The sequence below is a fragment of the Coturnix japonica genome, chromosome 12 (assembly GCF_001577835.2).
Source record: "Coturnix japonica isolate 7356 chromosome 12, Coturnix japonica 2.1, whole genome shotgun sequence".
In the NCBI taxonomy this organism is placed as follows: Eukaryota; Metazoa; Chordata; class Aves; order Galliformes; family Phasianidae; genus Coturnix; species Coturnix japonica.
This window is the reverse complement of record NC_029527.1, coordinates 7,408,829-7,421,295: the sequence shown is the minus strand read 5'-3', so window position 1 is coordinate 7,421,295 and position 12,467 is coordinate 7,408,829. Positions and strand designations below refer to the sequence as shown.

Here is a 12,467-nt window from a genome sequence, read left to right as displayed (position 1 = left end):
ATTTTTAAAAACTCATCATGGTAAACAATTAAACAGAGAAGCAAATCCCACATTGAGGAGAGAGATTCAAATCCCTAAATGGATTTTCAAAGGTCATTTCAGGCTTAAAAGATGCTTGACAGCATCTCTTCAAATCAAGTTCATTTCAAAGGCTTATCCAGCAAGACACAGGGCTCTGCAGCAACATCCTTTGAACTGTTGGGCTTCCCAGAGGACAATTAATAATACAACTTTAATTCATATTTAGAGCAAGATTTGTGACTTAACAAAAAAAAAAAAAAAAAAAAAGAGAGATCTAGCAAGGATTTTTACCAAAACAAAAAGCACGGAAAACCCATCTTTTATCTGAACCCCATAATGAAAGAAAAGTTTGAATTACTACGAACTTCATTTTAAAATCAAGTTAAGAGCCACTTATCTCTAAGCACGAGTTGTTCACAAGGCTCTGTTTTACCTTTTTCATTTAATTACGTAAGGAGTGGGGGAAGACAGAGGGTGCTGACAGTTCCAGGTTTCAGCACAGCGCTTCTTGGTTCCCTGCTCAGATGCACAACCAACCCCATTAGTATCTGGAGGCCACAAACAAAGAACAACTTGGCCTTACCTTCCTCTCAATGCGGGCCAACTGCTCTTTATAGAAGGCCTCTTGCCGCTTCAGCTCTGCCTCCCTGCCTTGCAGCTCCATGGCCTGGGAAGAAGAACAAAGGAGAATCAGTAGAAGAAATTGAAGGTAAAGAGCATAAGGGCATGGAAAGCACAAGGAATGCAGACTGGAATTCAGAAAATCCACATTGCTCAGGTCTAATGTATGGGATCCCTGCCAACGCAGCTTCAAACTCTGTGTTCTGGATCATTTGGGACTATCCCTGCTGGTCTGAAACTCTCATTAGTAACATACTCAAACATTACCTTGTTCTCATTTCTCCTTTTTACATGAAAGTCTATAATCACACAAAGGCAACGTGTCTGAACTTACCTACCATCTTCTGATGTCTGCCTTAACCTGCCTTAATCTGCACGTCAAATAAACCATGATGCTTACTACAACTTCCCTCATGTTACCTTAAAAATAAACCCCAAGTCCTCCATTCCATAAACACTTCTGAGTGTCAGAAAACTTCTACAGAGGTAACACATCCCTGCAAACAAGGGAAACACCCAATGCAAGGCTTTGTTATAACATTTATACTGCAATACATTCTCACAGACCACACAAGAGCTTTTACACACATAGTTAAAGCCACTGACATAACGATTAAGTGCACGTGTCTCTGTATTCCTCTGCACGTATACTACACCAGGCTGCACTGCCATAGCTCCTCTAGTTGGGTGATACAGACTTGGAGGGAACATTAAGGTCAGAATTCCTCCTCTTTCTTAAGTAGAAGTGGGATGCTTCCAACATTTGGTATACAGAAGCATGCTGAAGGCCTAACCTGGTCATCAATTAAACAATGACCAGTTTAAAAAGTAATAATTGTTTACAGCAACAGCTTTTGCCTTTCAGCTCTTTACAACTGGCAGCACTTCACAACATTCCCCCTTCTAAGCTGAGTCAGCATTAAGAAAACGTGGCATTGATGGGACTGAGCCAAACTTTTTAAATCTAAAAATAAAAAGCAACAATAGCTAAAAGAACGGTACTCGTGTTTCTCCTCCCATCCCACTCCAAGATCTCTGGGGCCTCATCAGTTACCACAGCACAGAAGATCTTTCAAAACTAAACGAGCAGTCAGTTCGCCATGAACACACACCCTGCTAACCTACAGCATCCCAGCAGCACCGCTCATAACTTTAATGGTGGTACAATCACAGAAAACGCTGGTCCAACATGATTAAGCAGCTGGGACAGAAACATCCCCATGGGCTCAGACCTGTCATTTTACAGCCAACAGCCATTGTTAATGAGAAAAATTACATCTGAAAGCAAGTTGCCATGCATTTCCTTCTTTCTGCTCCCCTGCTGATGAACTACAGCAATATAAATAGGGCTAAGAAGAGGCTTTGAGACACACAGTGAGAGACGGCTGATGAGCAAAGTATGAGCACATGAAACAGGGGTTGGGGGTCTGTTTGCTTTTAAAGAAAAAATACCAACTCATTCTCATGTTTGGCAGCTCAGCCAGCACAGCCAGGATAAGGCACAAGCTCTGCAGACACACCTACATGGCCTTGTTCTCACAGACTCCTGCTTAACAGCAAAATCTCTGGCTTCAGTTTTCATTAGATCTGCTGTATAACCTCCAGTTTGCAGAGCAGATGAAACAGGGGCCAAGGGGGAGGCCAGGTGAGATATGAGCTACACCTCTGCAACAACAAGGGCACTGACGGGCACCTCCAAACTGCCCGAATTTCCATTTTTTAATAAGGGAACTAGAATGATCCTTTTGAACCCAGATCCACCCTCTGCATGGGACTAAGCAATTTCAATTGAAATGAAACAGATAGAAGAAGGGACAGTGGTCTGGTGGGTATGCAAAGGACCTCAATTCTCCCGCTAATTTTCTGCATAATACCCATAAAATAAGATTACTAGAAAAGTGCTTCACGTTTCCTTAAGGGTAAAATACATAAGGAAATGAAAGAAGAATAACAGAGTGCTGTTCCTTCTGCACAGTTACAGGTAGAAGTTGCTTTTCAGCATAAAGCATAATACAAGATGAAAGCAGTCTAAAGATCAATCCTATAAAACACAAAGTTTCTCCTTAGTCCAAGTGACTGAATTACATGGCAGTGCTACTCTTCTGGGGTAGCAAAAAAACAGTCCATATAACAGTGCTGGCAGCATGAGCTCAGCATACACACCATTCTGCTTCCCAGATAATCCCACACTACCTCCATTAAGTCGCATGATGAACCAGAGTTTGCAGTGAACATTTTTTACTCGCAACTCAAATGTATTTTCAATGTTTCAAAGAGCTGCTCAAGTATACTGAGAAACAATCTATGGAGTGAAATACCTGCTTGAAAGTTGCTTCTGTTTCCTTCTACTCCCAGCTGTTATTACCAGTACCTCTTTATGACGATGTTTGAAGTATGAATGGTACAGTCAGGATGTACGTCAATTGAAATATTCACTGTTCCAAACTGGGTTAGACAGCAAGGAACATTTTCTACGAACGCAGGATATTTATTAAGACTTCCTCTAGTCCTCTACTCCTCTAGAGTGCCTCCTATTCCCTACCTGAAGTCAGAAGTCTGTGATGTCCCAGACAGAACTGGCTGCTATGGAGACGATTGTGATTTCACAGGGGACTAAGATTGCAGGTAGCAAACAAAGCATCGGATACGCTTCTCATATAAAGGCCTTTAAAAATAAAGAATGGAAGGAGGAAAGATCTGTATGATAAGACAGTGGTTTGAAAATCATATATTGGAAAACTGCATTTCTCATCCACTCTGCATCTGAGCTGAAACGTGGCGTGTAAGAGATGACCAAAGTAAGGAGATGACATCTAAGAAACTGTGCTGTAGAACACAACAGACTGTCACATCAAGGAGGAATGAGAAAACAAAACAAGGAGGGAAGGGAGGCACACTTCAGTTGGCTGCAGAATATTCAAATGTATTCTAAATTCTGAAGAACAACACAGGACAGACAAATATTTGCAAAATGGGATGTATGCAACAGGCAACTTCCCTCTGCATAAAACCACCAGATACATCGAGGAGATGCTCACAAACTCTTTGTAATGAAGCTAAAAGCATTAAACCCCTACAAAAGGACAGTGAAGATAAGCTACAAGCACACTACTACAGCTTCCAGGTGCACACATACCTGAACTGGTTGGGGGCTCTTTCAAGTTCTTCCTACTTTTTAAATCTTCACACTCTTTTCAGAGCACAAAGTTTCTCAGGTTATCTAGATTAGATGCCACACTGAAACTTTATCAGTAACCCACTTAGAAACTAACTGTGACAGCACACTTCCAGAGCTATGCATTACGTATCGGCTCCATTGAAGAGTCCAAGCACAGGCCTGCAAGCTGACAGCCAGGCCAAAAGAAATACATTACAAACTGCTTAATTGAGTTAATGAATTATTGGTTCGTTCTCTCTCAATTGAACAAGAAACTGAGCCTCATCCTGAGCTGCATCCAACACACAGCTCAACATGCTGTGCACCTGGACTTGTAGAGCCAGGCTTCACTCTAGCTACGTCCATTCACAAATCAGCTTTGGTTTTCCTCTGTGAAATAACAGCAGAGTTTTATTACTCTTAATCACAGGTTCCTTCTCATCACCTTGTTAAATGTGCAAACTAGGAAGGCAATCTGCTTTCAAAGGGCTTCTTGGCAGGGTTAGGTGGTTACAGCAGGCAATGCAGCATGTGGGAATCAAGCGCAGCAAAAGCACAGCCTACAGCTGCTGGAGACCTGCAGTGCTGTTGGGAGACAGCATGGGAAAGACTATTTGGGGGGAAAAAAGCCCCATCCATGCCAAAAGGTGGCTCAGACTAGAAGGGATGGTCCATACCGCAATCTACTTCCTCAGAATTAAGTCAGAGCACTCAGCAAGGTAAAAGTACTTATCTTCTTGGCCAAACACATTCACCAGTCACAGAGGAACAAGTGAGATGATGCCCAGAGGGTCAGTCAGAGGCAACCCAAGGAAACAAGCTACAGGGATAAACAAATGTCCTGAAGTCTGTATCAGATGCCTTCGTTCTGCACTTGGAGTCACCAGCTTCCTCCAAAGACACCCAACAACATCCCTGCAGGAGCACAGCAGACATTAAGGTTGTGTACATCAACATGGTACCCATGTTATAATTTTAAGTTCTTATACTTTCAGGCTTTCAACGTCTCTTCCAGTACTGGCAGCATTCCAGGAGGCAGGGGAGAAAAACAAATACTATTAGAGGTTCCAGGAGCAGATAAAGGAACTGACTACAATGTACTGACAAACAGGACTACCACCAAAATCAGCTCATTGACACACTCCTGGCCAAGCCTAACAAGAACAGCAGGGCTGAAAGGGCAATCCGAGCAAGGGGCAGCCTGCACACATCACGCCCCAAGAGTAAGCAGCAGAACTCTACAGGGCGGGCTGTGCCAGAGCAGCAACCACAGGGGAACATTGACTGAATTTCCATTTGCATCAGCAGAAATATCACCAACAATGCAGAGCTGCCTGCAGTCACTATTCCAACAGGCAAGGCCTACCACATCACTTGCTTTTTGTCCCCTTTCTCTCATTCTCTTGAAGGCTGGTGACTGCTTCCTTTGTTTTAGACCCCAGATGCAGCCTTACAGCCTTAAAAAGCAGTACTGGTGTAACCTTCATTTCCTCCTGTTTCTGCCACTGTCTTCGCCAGCTACACACATCACCAGATCAAGTTTGGTTTCAGCAGCTGTAAGCTACACAAAAGGAACCAGCGAAAACCTTTATGGAGGAAATAATATGCAATTTTCTAGCTGAACACCTTTTAAAATGTAATGACAGAAAATAAAATCCTGCATCTGTGCTCAGCAATAACAATCTGTACGCGCACAGTAACAACATGACACTTGGAATAAGCAAGATCCAGATAGAAAAAAAAAAAGAGAGCTTACCCAGGCGTCCAAATCCGCAGGCTTGGAATAAAGAGAGCACGAGAGAAAAAGGAAGAAAAAGAGAAGAAAAAGAGAAATCAGTGATTTATGGAGGCCGCCTGCTGTTGCACAATATAGCTTTTAGTATGACAAGTTTAGAAAAGTTCCTTAAAAATGGCTAGCATCTTAAATAGAGCAGTGCTGTCCCCTGTTGGGAACTGTGCTATTAAAGCAGCAGCACACATCCCCCCAAATAAAAACAAAGCAAACCCCCTGAAGGCTGATGCAGGATCCCCCCATAGAGCAGAGCTAAGCACAGACAGCTGTGCAGCAGCCAGGGTGTCACACAAGGCACTGCACAACATCATCCAGAACACACACCAATGGATGAGGCAGTGCTGGGCATACTTGAAAGGAGGAGACCAACAACCACACTTCCCACATTCCATGGGAAGAACACGCATCTTTTTGCCAAGGTAGTTTTGAATACATAAGTTCACCTCAATAGCAAGTGGTCTTTACATGAGAACTTCAGAGTGACTCCCAGCAGAAAGCCAGTGGATGGAGGGGATCCTTCTTCAAAGGGGATCAAATACTACTTCGTGCACATTCCAAATCTCTTTCCTAAATCCAAGCTGCTCTCACCTGCTCCTTCATTTGTTGGCAAGCCAAGCAGATCCAGCAGGCTGCAGCGTTGACTCTTTTTTACTTATTACCACTTTTGACTTGCACAGTAACCCAGCAGCAACAAAGCAAGTGTAAGACAATAAACATTTCATGCCCATAAACACCTCCTTCTGAAGCCAAGGCATTTATGAGGCAGCCACAGCTCTCATTTGTTCTCAAGGGCTGCAAGCCTTCGCTGCCTCTCAGGGCCCCATTCAATCAGCAGCACTCTCACTAAGCAGGAACTCAACACAGGCCAGCTGTTATTATGATGATTATTTATTTGGGAAGATGTTGACAGGGCAGGAGGAACCTTCCTCCCGGTCACAGTTCAGTGCCAGAGGGAGCAGACAGTGAAGTGTAACGTGTATGAGATCTGCCATCATTCTAAAGGTACAGAGCAGCTATTTCAGGTAAGTGAAGGGCGATGTGCCACCCACTGTGTGCGTTGCCCATCCTCATCCTTCACAACAGCTCAGAGGGGTGAGACAAAACATCTCCAGCTCAGCTAGGGGAAGTTTATCCCCTTCCTGCAGGGAGGTTTGATATACTGACATCAAGTCCTTGGCCAAACAACCTGACACACAAGAGGTGTTGACCAGCAATCACTGACCCATATTGACTAATGCCTGATCTGAATAACATTTCTCTTCCCACTGATTTTTACAGTCCAGACAGATGTGCTTAGTGTTCTAGCAACATTTTAGCAATAGCAAGGCTGTCCATCCTCAGCAGATGGACAGAAAAAATGGGGCTCTTTATGGCATGATTATTTCAGCAGGTAGGTCACATATACCAGTAGCTCATTACTGGATGTATGTGTTGTCCTTGGGACACCTAAGCCACTGACTGACACGTCCCCGGTGGACAAGTAGTTCCATGACAAAATAATCACAGGGCACTGACTCAGTAACACTGGACAGTTGCTAAGAAGAGAGAGAAGAAACTCCTCACTAAGATGCATCTCCTGTTGTATGCCTATTGACTATAATGCACAACAGTAGAATTACACTGTTTCTAGCCTCAGGGCATCTAGTCTGCCAGTACTGCCAAAGGCTTTAATTTTGTCACCTTTGAGGAGGAAGAAGAAATATTACAACAGAAGCAGATGGATGTAGTCCAGTGAAAGGGGAGAGGAAACTTAAAACAGGTTTTGATGCAATAGAAGATATTCCTGGGCTGGGAAAAAATAATTGTGTTTGGAGGGAAGCACAGACTAAAAATATAATAAAATACAAAAATGAAAACCCTGGCTACCGGTTTAAGTTGTACTACTTAAGTCTGAGCCAAGATTCTTAGTAAGTTTGCATTTATCATCACTGACAATAAGAGATTCAGCGAGTCCAACAGTATTTTCAAAGTTTAACTGTGTAAGAAATTAGTAACGTGTGGCTTCATTGCTTCCTAACCAAATTCCACTTCCAGCTCCCAGCTGCAGGTGTGAACATTATAATCCCTGCCCCTGGACACAAGCCATCTCTTAGCACCCTCAGTCAATACTGCTGTATTCTTCTGCTACAGCAAGTGGGTTACTTGGATAACCCAATGGACAGCTGAACAAATATTGAACTTTATTACTGGGGTCAAAATCAAACCAAGATATTCTCTTTAACTGTACCAGAAGCAAATGGTTAGTATTAAAATGGGCCCTGGGGCCAAATCAGCAAATCCCCATCCAAGGTATTTATAGGGGGGAAAAAAAGTGACATGGTCTGCTTGAAGTAGACTCTGGTTGGATATGGGAACATCAGCAATGCACCTTCTGTACTTCTGAAAACTTCACGTTTGAACACTGGTTCTGCAAGCAGGGGATATTTCCCCACATATCAATGAAGTTATGAATATTATGTCATAGTATTTTATACTTATGGACAATTCTCAGTGTTTTCTTTTACCCAACTCATACACAGCACCACCTACACTTCAAGTGTGTCCGTCATGGTCTGAAGAAACATGAAAATAGTGGTTAACAATCAAAATATGGTTCTGCAGTGGGTGATGTTGGACAAAGGGATGTGCACAATGAAGAAGTGGCCTGAGGACAGGTAATGCTTTTGGAACCTGAGTGAAATCAGTCTGAACCTGGATATCCATCACCTTTCCATGGACAGTGACACTGCTCTATGATTAACTTGACTATAGTGTGACCAGAGACTCAGGAATCCAGACTACCAGATTAGTAGAGATCTTCTACTTAACAACACAGAATATTTTTACAGGCACTGCCAACTTTAGGAGTCAAAGATAGAGTGGGATATGTAAGAGATGAGAGGCAGCAGGTGCCCAAAACCTAAGACAGCTGTTGGCAACAACTTCTGCATTCATGTCTATATATAAAGAGCTCTGCAGCACATATTCTAACATCTTGATGACCAGACATCATCACTGAATAAGCAAAGAGCCATTTCTCCATAAGGCAATAATCCAACTCTGAGCTTTACCGTCACAGTAGGAGCTAAAGAATTTGAAGAATAAATATTCAGTACCCACTCCAGACCCTTAAACACTTCCAGCTCAGTGGAAAATTGAAGTAGTATCAATATTAAATGTAATGAGAGTCAGAGATGTAACCAACTGACACAGGAGAGTAAGCAGAAAGAGACAACTGAACAGCAAACCATTTTGGGACAAGGCTGTGACGAAACTGCTCAACTAAAGTATACAGAGCACACGTGATTCTATAAATATGAAGATGGGAAGCATCAGAAATACCCTCTGCCCTTTTACAACACAAGGACAACTGCAATTCTAATAGTTATGGCACTGCAGAAGATAGGTTTGCATTACTGACAGTTGATAGTTTTCATTTACAACAAAATAAAGAGAAGCCTATTTCATAAAATCTAAAGTAAACCATCTGCTTTCATTGCTTGCTTTAATACATCAGCCTATTCCCACGTTCTCTTTTCCCATCACCACTTTTATACGCATACACACAGTTTCCATTTTGCAGGCTGCCAACAGACAAGCACCCAATGTCTATAGGAATCTTACAGCGCTGGCTCTCTAGCTGTATACCCAAGACACTTAGTGCTTATAGCAGGTGAATCAACAACTCCCTCTAAATTTCCCCCTCCTTGCTTAAATCTCCACTCAGACTGTTAGATGTAAGACTTCACAAGACCTCGACTAATTTAGCCAAAAGAAAAAGAGCTCACAAGAGAGGGCATTGGGAAATTCTGTTATTAATTACAACTTCCTATCCCAGAATGTATTTCAGACCCTACTGAGTCCACGAGGTATGTTCTCAAAAAAGCTAGAAGCAAAGGCCACTCAACTCCTCCTGGATTATTTCTAGCTCATAATCATTAATACAGATTCCCATTATGCCAGCCTAAGGGTGGCATATGGCTTTCTACGGATGGTACAGAAAGGAGAAAATAACTGTTCCGCATGCTTGCATTCCAGTCTCATTTCTGATCATGCATTTGGGTAAATAGCTTCTCTTGCCAGGTCCTTAAATACCAAATACATTAGTTCTTAAGTTGAACTTACTACTACATACTTCAAACACAACCACTGGCGTGTAAGGAATCAGGACAGCTTGCACAATCAACCCACGTGCCTCCAAGCAGCAAAAACGATGAACCACATGAGCTGGGAAGGAATTCCCAATCCACACTTGCTCCCATACACTAACATAATTTTTTACCTGTGTTTGAACAATACAGGTATTTATAGACACCAGCCACAGAATATAGGCTTAATACAGTACAATGAGCCCAAAGTTCCTTCTACAAGATTAGAAAACTAATTTCTTAATATTAAAAAAACAAAACAAAAAAAAAAAAACATCAAAAATACCACACAGTTCAAGAGAAATAGAGTTGACTTTGAGGCTACTTTTTAATACAGGCAAAGACTGTCTTAATTACGTGCTTGAGTGAGAAAATTCTTGAAAACCTTCACTCAAGATGCTGCATCCCGTTTGTTTTAACAAATCCTTCTGCAGGCAGAGTTTCAGGCACCACAGTACATATCTTAACCCACTATGAGTCCTGTAAATTTCCCCGTCCTGCCACTCTTTCATCCTACACACACACACAAAGCACACTTGATGTAGCATTACAGGGTCAGTATATTTCTAGAGTAAAATCTAACCCCTCAGTTTGCCTAAATGTATGTGGGAAAGACAAAATAACAAAGATTTAGAATAAATCAAGAGGATTCTGAAGCCTTGCAGAAATGGCCACAACAAATGCATTGTAGAGAGCTCAAAATAAGCATCACACTGGTACATACATTCATTCATGCTTGTAAGTAAAGTATTATCAAAGGAGGAAAGCAGATTTAAAAATGAAGAAAGATACTAATAGACTGCCAGAAAGAAGAAGTGAGAAGTGAAGGACTTGAACACAATCTCTCTCATTTCCATCATTACCATAGAGAGATCAGCACTAAGCACTAAGTTCCCCTTTAACCAGTTCTGAAAATGTACCTCAGACTTGGCCTGCAGCATTCCCTGCATCCTATGCCAAAGTCAGCGTTATGAAAAGGCTGCCAATTAAGTTGTGGTTTTGAGCTATAGACAAAATGTCCACTAGAGACTCTGGTTCTTGCTTCCAAAGCACTTGCATCCCACTGCACGCTTTGAGAAGTGAATATGCTGGTACTCGGGTACATCTTCTCTTGGCTCCCACAAGGCTGAAATCAGAGAAAACGCTGCAAGGTTGCATGTTCAATGTAATCCAAGTATTTCATAATGAAATCATCCACACAAAAAAAGAAGAGCGTACATTCAGCAACATGGATTTCAGGCTATTGTAAAACTATATTCCCTTATTTTTATGTTGCAACCTCCAGGGCATGTTTATATCAACAGCAACTTGCAAATCTATGTCACCGCCAGAAGAATTTTGATTTCTATTTGAGAGGACAATTCACAAATGGCAGTTTTCCACACCATGCAAATGCTAAACATCTGTAAGAACTACAAGGATTCAATGCTGATTCAATGACCATTTTCTGCTGCGTACTCTTACTCAAGTCAGGGAGCTTGGAAAAAATCAAGGATGAAACTGTTTCTCTTTCAAAGGAGCATTCACTGCCAGTCTTTGCATGGACCTGAAGTCAGGTGTTACTGCTGTCACAAGGAGGAGAGGATAGACTGAGCATAGCAGGAAGAGTTGGGCAGTTTGAGGATGTTGACTTAAACCATTTTAATGCTTCCTTCTCGTTGGAACTCCTGAAGCTCTAACAGGATGCCACATGCAACCACATGGAACCAAAGTATTTACTCCTAGACCTTTCAATCAGATCCAAGAGGCCTGAAGTGTAGCTTTAAAACACTGTATGCTCTAAATATAGCAGTCAGATGACCTGACATGGCCAAGATTCATGCTTCATGAGTTTGCAAATTGAAAGAGTCAATCTAGCTCACAGTATCACAGAATCCTAAAGACAGATTGCTTTATTTATTGTGCTAGATACTATTTACAAACATATCTCCACACTGTTTGCCCTCTAATTACAGTTAGAGCACACAGTCATTTACTTTGTGAGCTCCTTTTATACACTACACCTCTAAAAGTCAATGAAAGTAATTTTTAGAACCTGTTGATTGATTTATTGATCAAATAAGTTGACCAGTGCAGCAGACTAGAAATAACCAGACCACTAAGTGATTTGACAAATATTCCTGGAGGCCTGTCACTAAAGGCCATGAAAGGAATGGAAAAAGAAATCCTGAAAGGTAGGTTTAGGCTTTTCTTTTTTAGACTCTGTGCCAACAGTTGGCCCTACAGCTTCATTCCATATGCAAGACTCCTTGTTCAAGTACAGTCCAGTACTAAACTCACCAGAAGCAATGACATCAGCTCGGCTCCTAGTAAGAATCACAGAATCATTAAGGTTGGAAAAGATCTCTAAGATCACACCAAGTCCAGCCATCAACCCACCCCCACCATGCCCATAACCACGTCCCCAGTGCCACATACCCGTGGCTCTTGAGCACCTCCAGGGATGGTGACTCCAGCACTCCCTGGGCTGCAGTGCCAGTGCATTGCTGCTCTATCTGAGAAGAAACCATTCCTAATACCTGACATGAAAGTCCCCTGGCACAACCTGAAGTCATCACCTCTCACCCTAAAAAACAATGTGTGAAGGAAAAGGGGTGAGAACTACATTCTACGGGAGTTTAGGTCAAGAAAGGGAAACATATCTAACCAGGGCCACGGGACAGAAGAAACGCAGGCAGATATCATAGAATCACAGAATTGCTCAGGTTGGAAAAGACCTTAAAGATCATCGAGTCCAACCACAACCTGA

General features: G+C 42.2%; 1 protein-coding gene across 4 annotated transcripts in view; it reads right to left on the bottom strand.

The window, feature by feature from the left end:
• Positions 1-12,467, bottom strand: part of CHCHD6 (coiled-coil-helix-coiled-coil-helix domain containing 6) — a 101,933-nt gene that overhangs the window by 65,631 nt on the left and 23,835 nt on the right. For all 4 annotated transcript variants that reach the window (XM_015874993.2, XM_015874991.2, XM_015874990.2 and 1 more), the window contains exons 5-6: positions 5,556-5,576; positions 605-688 (exon numbers count right to left, since the gene is read on the bottom strand). In XM_015874993.2, coding sequence (XP_015730479.1) covers positions 605-688; positions 5,556-5,576 — 105 coding nt within the window. The remainder of the gene's footprint in view (positions 1-604; positions 689-5,555; positions 5,577-12,467) is intronic.